The sequence below is a fragment of the Fusarium phalaenopsidis genome (assembly GCF_050370095.1).
Source record: "Fusarium phalaenopsidis strain FUZ10S chromosome Unknown contig_32288, whole genome shotgun sequence".
NCBI lineage: Eukaryota > Fungi > Ascomycota > Sordariomycetes > Hypocreales > Nectriaceae > Fusarium > Fusarium phalaenopsidis.
This window is the reverse complement of record NW_028145412.1, coordinates 1,199,585-1,216,997: the sequence shown is the minus strand read 5'-3', so window position 1 is coordinate 1,216,997 and position 17,413 is coordinate 1,199,585. Positions and strand designations below refer to the sequence as shown.

The 17,413-nt window shown below is 50.7% G+C and overlaps 6 protein-coding genes across 6 annotated transcripts; 3 read left to right on the top strand and 3 right to left on the bottom strand.

Moving 5' to 3' along the window:
- Positions 1-548: 548 nt before the first annotated feature.
- On the top strand, positions 549-1,535 carry LRP88_03976 (uncharacterized protein; the record flags this gene model as incomplete). Its single annotated transcript, XM_083240566.1, has 1 exon — positions 549-1,535. One exon carries the CDS (start codon positions 549-551, stop codon positions 1,533-1,535), a length of 987 nt encoding a protein of 328 aa, XP_083103856.1.
- A 294-nt stretch (positions 1,536-1,829) lies between these two features.
- LRP88_03975 (uncharacterized protein) lies at positions 1,830-3,586 on the bottom strand (the record flags this gene model as incomplete). Its single annotated transcript, XM_083240565.1, has 3 exons — positions 1,830-2,576; positions 2,629-2,812; positions 2,865-3,586. The coding sequence occupies 3 exons, from the start codon at positions 3,584-3,586 to the stop codon at positions 1,830-1,832; spliced, it is 1,653 nt and encodes a 550-aa protein (XP_083103855.1).
- A 589-nt stretch (positions 3,587-4,175) lies between these two features.
- LRP88_03974 (uncharacterized protein) lies at positions 4,176-8,016 on the bottom strand (the record flags this gene model as incomplete). The annotated part of the gene is made up of 7 exons (XM_083240564.1): positions 4,176-4,243; positions 4,297-5,028; positions 5,082-5,339; positions 6,293-6,396; positions 6,454-6,605; positions 6,736-6,896; positions 6,957-8,016. 7 exons carry the CDS (start codon positions 8,014-8,016, stop codon positions 4,176-4,178), a joined length of 2,535 nt encoding a protein of 844 aa, XP_083103854.1.
- A 771-nt stretch (positions 8,017-8,787) lies between these two features.
- Positions 8,788-10,053, bottom strand: LRP88_03973 (homoserine O-acetyltransferase family protein; the record flags this gene model as incomplete). Its single annotated transcript, XM_083240563.1, has 3 exons — positions 8,788-8,797; positions 8,859-9,978; positions 10,035-10,053. 3 exons carry the CDS (start codon positions 10,051-10,053, stop codon positions 8,788-8,790), a joined length of 1,149 nt encoding a protein of 382 aa, XP_083103853.1.
- Positions 10,054-10,434: 381 nt separating this feature from the next.
- On the top strand, positions 10,435-11,113 carry LRP88_03972 (uncharacterized protein; the record flags this gene model as incomplete). Its single annotated transcript, XM_083240562.1, has 4 exons — positions 10,435-10,571; positions 10,630-10,700; positions 10,758-10,951; positions 11,009-11,113. The coding sequence occupies 4 exons, from the start codon at positions 10,435-10,437 to the stop codon at positions 11,111-11,113; spliced, it is 507 nt and encodes a 168-aa protein (XP_083103852.1).
- Positions 11,114-15,098: 3,985 nt separating this feature from the next.
- LRP88_03971 (O-acetylhomoserine aminocarboxypropyltransferase/cysteine synthase family protein) lies at positions 15,099-16,641 on the top strand (the record flags this gene model as incomplete). The annotated part of the gene is made up of 5 exons (XM_083240561.1): positions 15,099-15,133; positions 15,184-15,299; positions 15,353-16,272; positions 16,325-16,555; positions 16,606-16,641. 5 exons carry the CDS (start codon positions 15,099-15,101, stop codon positions 16,639-16,641), a joined length of 1,338 nt encoding a protein of 445 aa, XP_083103851.1.
- Between the last annotated feature and the right edge of the window lie 772 nt (positions 16,642-17,413).

Below are 17,413 nucleotides of genomic sequence, written 5' to 3'. Positions count from 1 at the left end.
AATTTGGCCCTTAGCGTGTCTCATGGGTAGCTAGGTATAAGTCTTCTACTGTAGGCAGCAGAAAGACTAAAAGAAAAAGCCACAGTGTTAGCATTGGGATACGATGCCATGACGTGTTGATAACGTGTTCTTTGTTATAGTTGAAGCCTGGCCCCCGATGGGATAACTGAGCCAGAAGACCGTGTCTCATGGGAGTGGCGTTTGAGAAGCTCACGATTAACCAACCCTCGGAAGTAAAATGATGGCGTGGCTTGGTAACTGATTAATTAATTGGCTGCCCGCCGATGTGGGATTATCGCCTGTCAATAGGGACTATGTGGGAGAGGCAATGCAAAGCGATACCGGGAATAGAGGAGTTTGTTCGGGCCAGAGAGCAAACGGACCCGATAGAAAGGATTTAAGCTCTTAAAGCCGAAAAGATCTATCTAGTGCCATCTCGAAGACGAGATATAAGGGCAAACTGATGAAGCCAGTTCTTATCCAAACATCACTTCTTCACCTTTCACTTTCTCTTCCCTCTTCGAGCAGTACTTCAACTCTCATAAATTATGGCATCACCCTATTCTTCGGCCCATCGTTCTCCAAATGGCCCTGGAGATGGTCGCCCCAGCGCCAAACAGATCATCCAGGATGAAGGCTTGGAAGGGCGACTGGTCGGGAATTCTGTCCTCATTACCGGCTGTTCCTCAGGAATCGGTGTTGAAACTGCCCAGGCACTCTTCCTAACCGGGGCAACACTCTATCTCACGGCACGAAACTTGCATAAGGCGAAGGAAGCTCTCGGCAACCTGGCCAAGAGCAACCGTGTCCACCTCCTGGGGCTGTCTCTCGACTCTCTCGAAAGCGTGCGGGCCTGTGCAGCCGAATACCTCTCTAAGAGCAACACTCTTGACATCCTCATTTGCAATGCAGGAGTCATGGCCACTCCCGAAGGCCGTACTAAAGACGGGTTCGAGACACAACTGGGCACGAATCATATTGGACATTTCCTTCTCTTCAACCTCCTCCGACCTGCACTGTTGGCGGCAGCAACTCACGGGCAGAGTTCCAGAGTCGTCGTACTGTCCTCGGCTGCCCATCGTTGGGGAGTGTTTGACCCGAGCAACGTGAACTTTGAGGGCAACTATGATCCCATGGTAGCATACGGAGCAAGCAAAACGGCGAACTTGTGGATGGCGAATGAGATTGAAAGGCGGTACGGCGCTTCGGGCATCCACGCATGGAGCGTTCATCCTGGCTTCGTCCAGACCGACCTTGGACGTCACATGTCTAGCGATCAACGGGGAGCAACCATGGCTGACCCCTACCTTGCGTCCATCCTGAAGAATCCCGAACCGGGGGCTTCCACCAGCGTATGGGCTGCAGTGGCTTCAACATTGGACGGGAAGGGTGGCAAATATCTTGAGGATTGCAGCATTGCAGAGGCTTGGGATCCTTCTACCCCACAGTCGAACCCTGGCTATGGGGCCCATGCTTACGATGTCGAGAAAGCTGTCAAGTGCTGGGAGAAATCAGTAGAGCTGGTCGGGATTTAGGACCATAGTTGATGCCTATTAGATGTCTATTAGACGCGCTGTCCTCAATCCACACTACTCCCAGCAGCGCATAAGGGCCCACGGAGAAATATGGATTGGAAAAGAACTGTTTAGATACTATATTTAATCCACAAGCTCATTAATGTCATTAACTACTCTCGATGAACCCGACTCAATGTGACAACGCCCAACAGTAGCGCGCAGAGTCCTCCTACAAACCACCCAGGTGCCATCGCCAAGCCCACTCCTCCCGATTGGCTATTTTGGCCATGTCGGTTCCTACTTTCAAGTAAGCTACTTGAGGTCGTCAAAGTCAATGTCGTTGTCAGCCAACCGGTCCTCAAGCTTGTTGATCTTCCTGTCAGCCTTGACCAACAAATCCCTGAGCCTCTCAAGGTCCCCTTCCCTGTCCTCGAGCTTGGTCTCGGTTCTCTTGAGCTTCTTGTTGGCGCTGTCGAGATTAAGCTGGGTCTTCTTGAGACTGTCCTGAGTATCGGCGAGCTCAGATTGGGTTTTGGCAAGCTGGGCCTGAAGAGCGATCTTCTCGTCCGTCAGGGTCTTGTTCTCCTGGGTAAGATCGGCGTTCTTCTTTTCCAAAGCATCGTTGAGGTCCTTCTGGACCTTCAGGGAGTTCTCAAGCTCCACCTTCTGGGCCTCCAGGCCCACAACACTCTCCTGCAGGGTGGTGATCTGAGAGAGGAGAGTCTTCTTCTCAACCAGAAGGGCAGCCAAGTCGTTCTCCAGCTGGGTAATCTTGGCCAGCAAATCAGCGAGCTGCTTGCGAAGATCATCGACAAGCTTGTCGTCCTTGATGTTCTCATTCTCAAGCTCCTGGATTCTCTTCCTGAGCTCCTCTTCCTTCTTCTTGGCGCCAGCCTTGGCCGCATCAAGCTGTCTCTGAAGCTCGTCCGCTTGGGAGTTGGCGAGTCGGAGGGCGTCGGTGAGCTTCTTGATTTGCTCCTTGAGATTGATGTTCTCCTTCTGGAGAGCCTCAACCAGGTGGACTTGAACATGGTAGTCGGCGTCTAGAGCAGCGAAGCGCTGAATATGGTTAGCGGATGCCCAAAACAGAGGACTTGGTACGGTTACTTACATCCTGTGCATATCTGGCAAGGTAGCCAGCTTGGTCGAGAAAAGCGGCAGTGTGCTCCAGAGTGTCGAACAGCTTAGGGGGGAACGGAAGGGGAGTCAGGAGGCGGCGAAGCGAAGGCTGAGCCTGGGGAATATGAGTCACAACCTCCTCCTTCTTTCCAGGGGTCTCAGGGGGGTCAAAGGAGCTGTAATCAGGTTTATTAGCATTGTATACGAAGCGTGTTACGTGTAACTTACTGGCTGTCGCGGCCCTCTCGCTCAATCTTGGCGGAAAGGTTCAGAGTAGCCACATCATATTCTTGGCCACTTCCATATCTCAAGCGAGCTGCAAGTGACTCATTTTTGTCGTTCCAGGTGCATGTGAGGGTGTAGTAGTCGGTGAAGCTGAACTGATAGTTTCCACAGCCAGGCTTGCTCAGCGCCTTTTGAACACAATTGCGGAAGGACGGGGCTTTGGGCTCTCCGTTGGCGTTCTTTGTCCACTGCCAGAGGGAGAGGATGGGCTTGCCGTCACCAAAACCGTCGGGGGCGATGAAGATGGCCGGCTCGTTGCTCGCATACTGGATGTAGTTGAACTTGCCAGTCCAGATGCGGGCATCTCCAGTGTCCTGCTCGCCCTTGGACTCCCAGACGCGGTCGGCAGTCATGGTGCTCTTGTCCTTCTGGGGGTTGGACATGGTGATGCTGATCTTGCTGTAGGTCTGCTGGGTGGTGATCTTCCATGTGTAGTAGGCACCCTTGAGGACGAAGGAATCATCGCCGCATGAAGTCTTTGTCAGGTTCGAAACGACGAGGGTTTGGAACCAGTTGTACTTCTTCCTTCCCTGGGCGTCCACAGTCCATTGAGAGAAGATGTAGGCAGTGTCGCCGTCACGGGCAAAGCCATTGGGCAAGACGACGGCCAAGGTCTCATCCTGGCCGTAGTTGAACCACTGAAGCTTTCCCTGATAGACGAACATGGTGATTAAGAAGTGGGAGTTTTTGTAAGAGTAGAAGTGTTGTTTGAAGAGGAGAGGAAGTTGTTGGGGTTGGGGTTGAAGAGTATTGAACAAGGCATGTTGAGAGCTCTTATATGGACCAGAGCTCGGTTATTGCTTCTCGCAGAATGCTTCGCCTGAAGGCTGGTTTGCAGACTCTGAAAGCGACCCAAGCCAAGCCGCCAGCAGCACTCGAGAAGGATGCCCGCCCAATTGAGCTATTCAAGCCAAATATTGGCAATTCATTCGTCTAGACTATGCAGCTCGCTACGGCCCGAAGCGCCCGCTTACCTGAACGGTTAACGCTCCGGTGCCTGTGGGCAGCTGACGGGGGGCTGTGAGGCTGGCTGGGGACGCGACCTGAGACATGCAGCAACGTTCCCCGCTTCCTCATTTGGGAGTGGAAGATGAAAGAAATGCAAGACATAAATCTCTGGGATGTTCATTGAGCTATCGATTATGCCGGGAGACCATACAATGAAACGGGCTAGCTGTAGATCGGAGGGGGTCCTAGTTCGCATCTACAAACAACGATGCACTTCCTTTGTGAGAGCATCTATGTACTACACTGCTAAATAAAGCCTTTCAGAACGGCCGCTTCCGCATTCAGAATGGATGATCCGGCAGCACCCAGCACAGCTATTACATGTCAGAATTCTCAAGTCTCAGTCTTCGTTCCGCGGATGACGTACTGTTATGGCTAAGAGCCACAAATTTAAGATCAAATATGCCAACATCATCGGCACGGATTCTTCCGATGCTAATAGTGTATCCTCCCTGTAGATTGCGATCCAGTCGTGGCTGTGGCCGGTCCTGCTCCTCAAAGATCTGGAAAGGCGGCTTTGGAGCAGACCAACATCCCAACTTCTCTGCATCCGAGACTGAAGATCCCAATGCTTCTTTGACCTCGGCAACGCTGGGTCGTGGGCGTTTGCTGAAGCTAAGGCTCACGCATGCCATGTGGCCGTCTATCACTGGAACTCGATTGCAGCTTGCCGAGACGATCAAGTCTTGTTCAATGAAGCCCGTCTTGCCAGCATTCATGGTTCCGAGAATTTTCCTTGCCTCGGATTGCAGCTTGTCCTCTTCCCCTTCGATATATGGGATGATGTTGTCAATGACATCGATAGACGGGACGCCAGGATAGCCGGCCCCAGAAATGGCTTGCATCGTAACGACCGAGACTGTAGAAATTGGACCAAATGCTTTTTGAAGAACTGATAGTGGACCGACAAGACCTATGACGGCGCAATTCGAGTTGCAGACGATGAAGCCCTTGGACTGGTTGAATGCAGATTGTTGGTGGGGGATCAGGTCCAGATGTGAAAGGTTGACTGTTGGAACAACCAGAGGCACAAGAGGGTTGCTACGGTGGTTCTTTGCGTTTGAGAATACGGGAAATCCAGCCTTGAGGAAATCCATTTCTGAACACATTCAGCATCGCCATGGTACCAGGGGCGTGGACGAAGTAGCTCACCAATATCACCAGCAACACCCGAGCCCAGACCACTAAAGATAATGTCGCAATCACTGAACTGACAGGGCTCGCACTCGGTTACCAGTATTTCGGCTGCTTCGGGAGACAGCGGAGAGGCCTGCTTCCACCGAACCGCATCCCGGTACTTCTTGCAGACGGAACGGGACGAGGCACCTATAGCTTGAAGCTTCAAGTAAGGGTGCTGTTCAAGAAGGAGGATAAATCGTTGGCCAACGGAGCCTGTTCCACCGAGAACACCTAAAAACGTTATCTCAGTACCAGTTTTGCCCTGTATGGCACGCCAGCCATAAAGCACATCATACCACATTTCTTTCTGGAGATTTGATTCACCATGGTGCAGAGTTAAGACAAAGGGATGAAGGACTGATAATGGCCCAAGACACTCAACATATGGTATACTAGACCTCCAATCACTTTAAGATCCAATTACAGTACTCTTCCGAGCCAATGTATCGGAGCCGAGCCCATGTACCCCGTACCTGGATCAAACACCGTGGAAACCCGGCCTTACCCTATAGACGCCGACTCGGACATAGCTGTAATCTAGGTATGATAAGCGATAAGCCGGGGTCTGTTCAGACCTGAGTGATATCTCTTATCAAACCCTTATCAAATTGCTAGCCGATGGCATACGTTATCTCGGTGTTCGAGTCCGCAGGGGTGATGGAACATTCTCTGCCTGTGCGTGGAAATCGCCAAGCTAGAGAATTTGACGAGACTCCGGCATCTCCGACAACAGCAACCATATTTTTGTTCTTTTACGGCAAACAATCGACGCTTATTTTCTGGAGGAAATGGCCAAGACGCTACGAGAAAATGCCAAACAAATCGGGTTGGAGTTACACGCCCACCCTCGCTTGAGCTTCACTTTTGCTGTCAGTGGAGTAGCATGGGACGGGGGCACATATGTAGTCATTATCTATCCATACCCTTCACAGACAATCTACAATACGCCTGACAGAAATGTGTATTTCTAGATTAAGAGAAACAGTCTGCCAGGCTCTGAGCTAAATGACAGAAAAAGTATCTAACAATCCAATTCCACATCGAAGCTGAGACAAGTACTGACATCTCACTGGATCTCGTCCACAAGGATGCGTCTTATCAGGACGGTCAAAGCAAATCAGTAAAGCCAAGGGCCTATGTGTATTAATATCATATCTCCAAGGGCATCAGGTAGATGGTCATACCTTTGATAAAGTCATGCTCTTGCTCTTGATGTGACGGGATCTTCAACACTTGATCATGTATGGTGTTCAATGCAAGATTTGCATCATCAGACCGTACCACCAATCTGTAGAGCAAGGTTAGCTGGGTCATGAACATCATCACTGAATGGTTGTGCACATACGACACATTGATCTCGCTCGCGCCCTGGCTAACCAGATAGATGTTGATCTTTGCAGCGGCCAGCGTTGACAAGATTTCACTGGCAACACCGACTTTGTTGCGCATCTTGTGCCCAATGACAGAAACAATGGCCATGTCTCTTGTGACGATGACCTGGTAGAGGTTAGCTTCTTAGACACCATAAACGGCTGGCTTGACTTGCCTTGCCACATTTCTCTAACTCTGTTCTTAGGCGATGAGAGATGTTTTCACTCTCATCAGTGGCCTGAAATGCAACGCTCACATTCCTCTCGTTCGTTGAGACAAGGTCAACATTGACACCCAACTCCTCAAGTCGCCCAAATACTCCAGACAACAACCCATAAGACTTGGTGTTCCTATTGCAAGCAATGTTGACCAGGATTATTGAATCCTTGACAGTCACAGCAGTAGGTCGGCGGCGTACTTGTTGTGCTCCATGGTATCCATTCTGGAGCATGAAGCTTGCGGTGGGACAAGAGGCACTGCTGCCAGATTCGCTATCCGATTGAGGGGGGGTCACTGGTGCAAGAATTGGCGAGAATGCTTGCGAAGGATAGATGACAGTTCCCGACCCTGAAGGATTGAATACGTTCTTGAGCCTCAGGGGGATGCTGGCATGCCGTATCTGATCCATCGTGAGCGGGTGGATGACCTCACTCCCGTAGTAGGTCAGCTCGGTGGCTTCGTCTGGAGTGACAGTCGAGAGCAACCTCGCAGAATGCACCTTTCGTGGATCTGCGGAGAAGATTCCATCCACCTCTTTCCAAATCTGTAGCTCGACCGCGTTTACGCCCACAGCGCACATGGCGGCGCAGAGATCCGAGTAGCCTCTGCCCACTGCTTTGAGAAGAGACTCAGGCATGATGCCGAAGAAGCCGCTCAGAACGGGCACCTTGCTGCCGCATGTGTGGATTCTCTTTGCGATCTCGCCGGAAAGGGCGCGGTAAAAGTCGCCGCCAAGGTCGTTGAGCGCTGACTTTTGATCCAACAGGCTTCTCCCGAATACAGCCTCCACGACATTATCCAGCATCACAGCCTCGGCAGGTATGCCTCTTCCGGTAAGCACAGCAGCCAGAACGATGCATGCAAGCTTCTCTCCCAGGGCAATGATGCGATCTCGTGTTTGGGGTGACAAGTCCCTGACCGTCTGCGCTGCGAGGAGAAACGTGCGGAGGTCCTCACAAAGCCCCTGGACAGTAGCCAGAGCAGTTTGGTAGGTGCCAGCGGCTGAACCCACGTACTCTGGGCTTTCAGAAAGGGTTTGAAGAATATCGGTGTGATTTTTGAGAATGACATCGACGCACTCGTGCAATTGCCCGCAAGCAGCAGGCCCAGCCTCGGCATGTGAGATGCACTGGATCAACAAGCTCGTGGTACCGCTTGCTTTGGAAGAGCCGGAGATAGCGGAGCAGACAATAGCAAGGTTATAGTCGTGGTAGTAAGAGGGGATGATATGATTGGAGATAGAATCAAGGAGTTTGCCCAAGCTGGTTCCTCCATACTTTTGCACCAGCCAGTGCTTTCCAGTGTCTGGGGTCTCCATGGTGGGTGGTACGAGGGCCAAGCAAATTGGAGCAAAAATTAGAGGACCGAAATAACGATCAAGATGTGAAAGAGCAAGAGTTCAGTCAATATTGTCACAAGCCAGCTTCTTTTTCCTCGAGGCCATGGCTGTGACAACAATCAAGTTGAGAGACTAGATCGGGATCTGCGGTTATTACAGTGGCTGAATGGAGACTGCTGTCGGTGTTTGATAAAGGGTCTGGGCTGGGGATTGGTTTGCTTCTTCGGAGATCCGCATTCGTGAGATCACTCTCGGCCATCACATATCAGTAAACCGCTTGCGGCGGCATGCTCACGCTTATCATTAATGACGTTTCCGGAAGAGACCATCGGTCACAACAGCAAAAGACACAATTGCGACATACTCACGCTCCCACGCAGGTTCACCCACATATACATGCCTGGTCCTCATCATGATACACTGATTCCGTGCATGATCCACGATGGTGAAATAAAGCATGTACTTCAATGAACCGTAACCTATGCACGTCGACTAAGGTCTTATGAAGGATACATTAAACTAATGAGATAATATCCGATTTGGAATCTTGTCATGAAGAGCTAGACAAGGACATCTCATTCATATATGGCTGCGCTAAGAACCAAGGCCCGAACTATCCTCTCGGCTACCACCATCCATCTGTTTCCCCCACTAAACTTTTCTCAGTTACAGTGTTGTTTTGAGTAGTTTGTGGCACTGAGGCCAAGTCTAACGATGCTATAGATGAGTAGAGGTGAGGCAAGGCTGTTCTCAATTTGAGCTGGATGATGCGGTCAAGCTGTTCAAACTCCAACAGAAATCCATCGTGACCATCTGATGACTCGAGAATCTCAAGTGACGCCTCTGGAAGGCAGGTAGCAAGCTTCTCTTGCTGTTCTGGTACGAAGAGCGCGTCTGACTCAACACTGACGACCAGTGCTCCAGGTGGTATGAACCCGAGCACCTCCTTCAAAGCACCAGTGTCTAGTTTCGTGGTTCGGTTCCGGGTGACATCATGGGAATCCATCTTGTTGGACAGATGCAAGAAGCAGTTGGCGTCGAATCTTTTGATGAACTTTTCACCTTGATAGTGGAGGTAGCCTTGTGCTGAAAAGACTATCTTGTCCTTTCTTCCCTTGATCGCAACATATTCTTTGTGCTGATACTCACCAACCGGCTTTTTGGACTTGTCTATGTCCAGTTGGTTGGAAGCTGTTGACTTGGTGTGTCTCTGAGGCTTGCGTCCAAAACGGCTGTCGAAGCTGGTACAGGACCGATACGTCAACATGGCAATCATCCGAGCCGCGGCCAATCCCGCGGATGGTTGACTCTCCGGGACAGGCTCATAGTGTCCATCCTTGAACTTGGGGTCCGCGTAGATGCATTGCCGCTGGGTCTCTGCCCAAGATATCCCCCAAGCAGAGTGATCAGCTGCAGTCGCGATAGGTATGATGTTCCGGACGTATCCCTGCGGTGTACACAGTGGCCACTCTAGAGTCGCCATGCCTCCCATAGAGCCTCCAATAACGGCTGCTATCTGACGAACACCTAAGGCATATAGAACGAGCTTGTGGGCGTGTACGTCATCCCGTATCGTTGTTGATGGGAAATCGGTACCATAGCATCGACCTGTGGCAGGGTTGATGGTGACGGGCGATGCACTTCCGTAAGGGGATCCAAGAACATTGCCGCAAAAGATGAAGTAGTATCGTGGATCAAGAGCCTTTCCAGGCCCGATCAGTGGACTCCACCAGTCGGAAACGTCGCTGCTACCGGTCAAGGCATGGCAGACAACTAACGCATTGTCGCCGTCTTTGTTGAGCGATCCCCAGGTTTGGTATGCAATCGGGCAGTTGTTCAGACTCTGGCCGGTTTCGAGTTCGAGACGAGGAATTAGGGCATAATTTTGATGGTTAATGAGCTTGGCATAGTAGTTGTTGGTGTGTGGGTTGCTGTCGAGCACTTGTGATGGTCAGAACTGGAGGGGAAGATGCAGCATTCTGCCAACGGTTACTTACAGATAGCTTTCGAAACCATGGCAAATACTCGAAGATGATGAAGATCTAAAGGTGGGATTGTTGGATCAACATAATGTCAGTTGGCGACGAGACTTCGAGATCCCATCGGCACGGTAGAAAGAAACGGAGACACTGGTGTTAAGTTTTGGGCTGTCAGCAACGGTATATTCCCCCGTAAATCCTGGGTCGACATCGATCTTTATCTCGGTGTTTGCTGCGAATTGGTGCTTCCATTCGGTGTTTGAACTTGTGGGGGCCACGGCAACCAGGGCATGTTATCAGAGGCCGAAGCTGACGTGCTCGTGTTCTTTCTTTTCCTCGCATTCCCCCACCATCTTCTGTACTATTCTCTCCAGCCACATCTTTTTCTCTCTTATTGGACTGCCACTGGACGATCACCATGTCATCGACCACCCCCGTCAAAGTCGCCGCAGTCCAAGCGGCTCCGGTTTCATTCGACTTGGATGCAAGCTTGGAGAAGCTCCAGAGATTGACGGCGCAAGCAGCTGAGGCAGGCGCTGACCTTGTCGTCTTTTCGTGAGTCTTTCTCTAGCAACCTGTTGCGTAAAGCAGCACTGAAACAACGGGGATCTAGCGAGGCCTTTCTCTCCGCATACCCTTGGCGCTATTCTTTCGATGCTACCATCGGCGCCCGTGAACCTCGAGGTAAGGGAAGCAAGAACACTCCGTTGGAAGTAATTACGTCGGCTGACCACATGGAAGGCCGGAAGTGGTATGCTCGCTACGCGGCGTCGGCCGTTGCGATTCCGTCCCCGGCTTTTGACACTCTGAAGAAGACAGCCAAAACAAACAACGTGTTCCTCCATGTTGGAATCATCGAGAAGGATGGAGGAACCCTTTACTGTACGGCCGTGTCGTTTGACCGCACTGGAGACCTGCTTTACAAGCATCGCAAGGTGAGAAGCCTCGCTCCGTCCTGGATGGATGTGCTACCAATACTCAATTAATTCTAGCTGATACCAACCGCCGCTGAGCGATTGGTTTGGGGTCGTGGTGCCGGTGATGGCTTACAAGTGGTACAAACGCAGCTCGGCAAGGTTGGGACTCTGATATGGTAGTGTTGAGTATCACGCCGGCTCTTGTGTGTGTGCTGACTCTTCATCCAACAGCTGGGAGAACTACATGCCCGCAGCACGCATGGCATTGTATCAACAAGGCATCGAGTAGGTGGTCCAGATAACTACCATGCTGAATTTTATTAATACCAGGCCACCTACCATAGGATATACATCGCACCTAACGCTGACGACTTGCCTGAATGGACTGCAACCATGCAGCATATTGCAAAAGAAGGTCGCTGCTTCGTCATATCAGTCAACTCGGTCTGCAAAGTGTCAGATTTTCCACCCGACTACCCGCCGTTCACACCGGAGCACAGCGATCGGAAACCCGATGGGTCTCGTTGGGAAGCCGAAGACATAGTAAACAGAGGGGGGTCATGCATCGTCGGGCCACTGGGCACCTTCTTGGCCGAACCCGTCTGGGACAAAGAAGATATTATCTACGCGAGTCTAGATGCATCGGAGATTTCAGAATCCAGGGTAAGTTCAGGTCATGACGCTGTTAGAGGAACTGCCCAGCTCAGATTATGTTCAAGCTTGATTTCGACCCCGTTGGAAGCTATTCCCGACCTGATGTCTTGTGAGTTGCCCCGGTGTGGAGTCGAGACAATGATGATCGCAGAACTGACTAAGATGGGAAGTACTCTGACTGTCAACACCAAGCCAGGGACGAACGTGAGGTTTGAATAATGACATAAGTCGCAAACGTGATGATCAAGCCGGGGTTAGCTGTGAGCATCGAATGTGGAATGAGTGAAAAGGCATGCTGAAATCGCCCGGAGCATCTTGTTCACCTGGTACTTTCCGGATAGCCGCCTGGAGTTGATGGGCTACCCATTGAATAAATCCTGCCTTGTCATCACATTGAATCATGCTAGTGTGAACTTGTACGGTGAGGTCGTGGTAGTGGAAAACGGCTAGCAGCAATATTTGAGTTAGCAGCACCCCGAGCCCTGGTATAACAACAGGGGAAGTCACCAAATAAGAACCAGTTGCCTCCTGCAGATCCAAGACTGGTCGAGATGCGGCGTGATAAGAGGAATAAACCGCCGCCTGCGGTCCGTGACGGCCCGCTGATGCCGCAAATGCCGCAAGCACCGCGCCGCAGACCTTGGGAATAGATGCTGGATCCCAAGTTTATATCACCCTTTGTAGCAGCTAATGATGTCCAAAGCGCTGTGAATTACATTCGAATTACTTTCAAGTAGAGAGAATAGTGTCCTTATCGTCGGAGAACCTCTCATACAACAAAACCCAGACCACTTTCGCGGGCTGAACTGCTGTGATGCCTGGACCTATCAAGCTAGCCTGCCTGTCATGGTACGTCACTATCCCCTATTCGACAACACATTGGAAGGCAGCTACTGACCTCCCGAGCTGTCATGTTGCCATCAGAGTAAAGGCTCACATCAACGCAGTCGGGCTTCACGCACTCGCTGTGATGGCTTGCAACCTTGTGTCAGCGTGAGTCAGGGTCTCATAGTGAATTTTTGACATTTATCTGATTTAATTTCGAGCAGTGTAGTAACCGGGGGCGTGATTGCGTCTATCAGCCCAGCAGAAGAGGTGGTGCTCGCGTGAGAAAGAAGAATCGTGCGTGGGAACAAGCCGTTGCAGATAAGGAGACCACCAAACATGTTCCACAACATGGTGAGTTGCCGCACTCATATTACGAGTAGTCAGAAAGACAGTGATCTTACAAAATTAGTAACTGATGTTTGTGATCTTGCCGAAGATGCCGACGTCATCTTCGATGCCCTGTTCTCGCAGTCTATTCTTGGTGGCGGCGAAATCGTTTTTGAGAGTCCACCAGGCTTACCTCCACAGCTTGTTCCATCCGTCAGGACATATCCAGACGATGGATCGATGTATGTCTTGTTCTTAAAATACCTATTCCACCATTACTCACCGTATCTAGTCTCGATGCCTATTACATTTTCATACATCCATACTTTCCTATTCTACCTCCACCAAAGACGATCCCTCGAGATCAGCCTATTCCGCGATATCAGAACAACATGGATGGCTCAGGAGGCGAGTCAGAGCCGTCGACGTCTATCAGTCTGGCCATCTCAGCCATGCTGGCCTTGATCCCCGGTATCGAAGACCCCCATCCCTCCTCCAAAGAATCGGTATTGTTCAGGAGGGACTATGCACAGTATCTTGCCCAGTGCGCCCTAGAGTGCATTGAGATCGAATCAGAGATACCCGAGTCGTCAGTTGATCCGGCCAAGGCTCTTCTACAAACACCAAGTTGTGATTCTAGAGAGCCTTTCCACCCAGAGATACCCTTAGAGTTAGAGAGCATCATAGCTCTCGACATCTTGAGCGCTTATGAGTATGCGCAACGTGGCAATCTGAAGAAGATGGAGAGTCGAGCCGGTCAAGCTTTGATGGCTGCCATGAGTCTATCTCTCCATTTGCGCGACGATGATGGCGAACCCAACGAAGCCAAACGAAGGGTCTGGTGGATGACGGCATGTCTTGGTGATAAATCCAAAGGTTTGAAAAAACGACTAACAATGTGATAGTACATTTGCGTCTCCCAAGCTGCGATTGTTGGGAACATCGTAAGCCACCCCACACTCAGTCATCTGACAAGTCGCTCATCAACATAACAGGAACCATCTATACTCGCCGTTTTCATCCCTACCTTTGCGACCGAATATCCAGCTCTGAAGTCTGACGCCGAGGTATTTTGACTTATGCACGACTGATGAGCTCCACGTTGACCAAGGCAGGCGTTCAGTTTCCTTATTCAAGCACAGCAAGCAATGCTTGCAACCACTCAATTCTCGACGGAACTGAGTAAGGCAGTAAAGTTCAACGGTGACATGGACAGAATACACGAACGTATGAGGGAGCTTGACTCGCATCTAGAGTCTTTAATCAAGGTGGCGAACTCTTGGGTCTTACAGCCTACCATGACGGCAACTGTTGATTCCACTGAAGGAGTCGTCTCAAGATCCCTAAGGTGCATGACTAGAATCAAGCTGAACAGGTACGCGTGAAAGGGAATTGGTACATACCGTCTCTAACGTCTATTCAAAGCGCCAGGATAAAGCTTCATCGATACTCGGCTTTTGAGAGCAAGCTTGTTGGTGAAGCAGAGGACGCGCTTTCAGCTTCGGAATCCTCATCAGCAACGGCCGCAGATTCACCGAGCCCTGGGGACACATCCTCGCTGACATCTTTGACTTCGTTGACTAAGGTGTCGTCATGTTCATCAGAGAACGGCCCATCAGGGAGCGACTGTTTCAGCAGTCATCAGTCTGCTAAGATATGTTTGAGAGCCGCTCTGAACATGGCGCAAGCATTTGACGACTTGCCATATCCGAACCCGCCCGGTCAGCAAACTTCATCCACAGCCTGGCCGCGGATGATGCCGTCTCTCGCATGCTGCGCATTGCAGTGTGCCTTTGTACTTACGACGATAGGAAGTCTGACGCGGTCCAGGTATTCCGGAGATGCGCAGACGGCCGCGATAGCAGGTCGGTTACTCGGGCGTCTACAAGTGAGCCTGCTATCGATATCAACGGCGCTGGAAAACTACGCTACGGCGTTTGAGGCCATCGGGGGCACGAGCGGTAAGTGAGAAGGGCCTCTGTTCACTCGCTCTATGATTACACGGCATGATTGCTTATCGGTTCGCGGCAGATCAAGTTCGCCAGGTACTTCGGTCAACCGGAGATGTCTAAGCCCGTGGATTGAGAGGTGGGATATGGTGGGTACCTTATCAGCAAAGGCCGCTGGCGTTTGTCAAACCCCGACGTACCCTTGTGGGGGACTAGGGTGTACGCATGAGGAAGCGTGATACGATCACAATATTACTGATCCAATGTTTGCAAGATCAATATTTGTAGTCCATAAATACAACGAGCTTGCAATCAAAGGCTCTCTTCCAACATTCAAGAATTGCATCCATACTCAGATATCAGTATCCTGCAAAAAATTCCCACAACCTTCCACAAAGTGATTGACAATGCCCGTCTCCGGATCACTCAGCAATGTGGACTGGTGAGTCTTTGTTAGATCGATTTCCCACCGTTGCTAAATGGTCTACATAGGGAGCCCAGGTTCACCACACTCGCGATCCACGGTGGCCAGGAGCCTGATCCCGTGAATGGATCCCGAGCTGTGCCACTATACCAAACTGCAGCTTACAACTTCTCGGACGCCGCTGGTGAGTTTTGTTTCACACTGACTTGACTGTATCTGGACTCACCACGGGTGCAGACGGCGCAAGCAAGTTTGCCTGGAGCAAGGATGGCTATGTCTACACCCGAATGGGAAACCCGACCAACAATGTTTTCGAGACTCGGATGGCCATGCTTGAGGGCGGTGTCGGCGCTGTTGCTGCGGCATCTGGTCATGCCGCCCAGTTCATGGCCATCACACAATGTTGCGAGCCAGGACAGAATTTTGTCAGCACCAGCTGGCTCTACGGTGGTACCTATAACCAGTTCCGAGTCTACATGAAGAAGTTCAAGATCGATGTCAAATGGGTCGTGGGCAACGATCCTGCAGACATTGACGCAGCCATCGACAAGGACACACGATGCATCTACATTGAGACCATCAGCAACCCCAAGCACAGCGTCCCAGATATCAAGGCCATTGCTGAGGTCGCCCACAAGCACGGGATTCCACTCATCGTCGACAACACCTTTGGCATGGGGGGTTACCTCTGCCAACCTATTAGGCAGGGCGCCGACATCGTCACGCACTCTTGCACCAAGTGGATTGGTGGCCATGGCACATCAATGGGCGGTATTGTGATTGACGGAGGTCACTTTGACTGGAGTGCATCTGGTAAATTTCCAGGATTCACTGAGCCAGCTGACGGCTATCATGGGATGCGGTTCTGGGATACCTACGGGCACAAGGCGCTCTCTGCAAAGCTTCGTATGGACAGCATGCGAGACCTTGGCCCCTGCATGAGCCCCTTCAATGCCTGGCTATTCTTGCAAGGTCTTGAGACTCTGCCGCTCCGCGCCCAGAGACATGCCGAAAACACGCAAAAGTTGGCCGAGTGGCTTGAAGCACACCCAAATGTGAACTGGGTGCTCTATCCAGGTCTTAAATCCCACCCTGACTACGAGTATACCTCCAAGTTCTTTACTCGTGGCGCAGGCGGCGTCTTGACCTTTGGTGTTGTAAGTCCCAGACCAGCAACGAGCTAGATTACAGGCACTGACTGCTAAATAGGCTGGAACCATCGATGAAGTTCGAGCTGTTGTTGATAACTTGAAACTGTGTTCGCATCTAGCCAACGTCGGAGATGCCAAGACTCTCATCATACACCCTTGGGTCACGACGCACCAGCAGCTCCCTGACGAGGAGAAGATCAAGGGAGGAGTGACTCCGGATCTCATCCGTGTGTCTGTTGGAATCGAGGACTTTGAAGACATCAGAAAGGATTTTGAGCAGGCATTCGAGGCAGCTGGGTTGACGACGGCATCCAAGACAAAGGAGGATCCATTTTCGAGTGCTCTCAAGTTGGTTGCCGGTGGCTTCATGGGTAAGAAGGCAACTGGTGCACCACGTCCTGGAACTGATGGTACTATTTCCGTGAATGGTCAGTAACTAGGGATAGTATAACAAGTACTTCTCATCGTAGAAGACAAATTTTTGAGACATTCTCCTACCAGATAACCACCTCGTTGTTCAAGCTTAAGGCCTGGAATGTTTCCTTTCCAGCTGTGATTGATACCCCCTTCGACTGGAGAGAAAGTTCCTATTATTGTTAGCAACAAAGCCTTTTTCTGTATTTATATACAACAGTCTAAACACAGTCTAACCTTCTTTGATGTGAAATGCATCATTCATTGTGCTGTAGTTGATTATTTGCCCTCTCTTCCATTGTATGAAAACTGATATAGAATGAGTGAGACAATAGAAGGAATGAATGAAAGCAGAAAGGCATGGCCACAGAATAACGCCAGCTCGAAAAGGCTTATTTTAACGTCTAACCATATCGAAGGCTCGCTTGATGTATATAATGTTCTTTTGGACAGTTGATCTCACTTTCTGCCAGCAAGTCTACTCAGTCAGACAACTCTTTCGTAGACTACTCGGAGAAGACGTTAAACACCTAGAGCAAGTTACCTTCTCCACAACTTTGCCATACCACTGTTCTAGATTACGCTGCATCTTCGGCGCGGGGAGAGCGAGCGATTTCCTCGTCCCCATGATCAAAATCCCCACCATGATCTTGCACAGAAGTCTTCTCTTCCTACCATCCACGAGACTGTCACTCAGGACTATCCGAAAGGAAATCTGGGTTATGTGGACCAA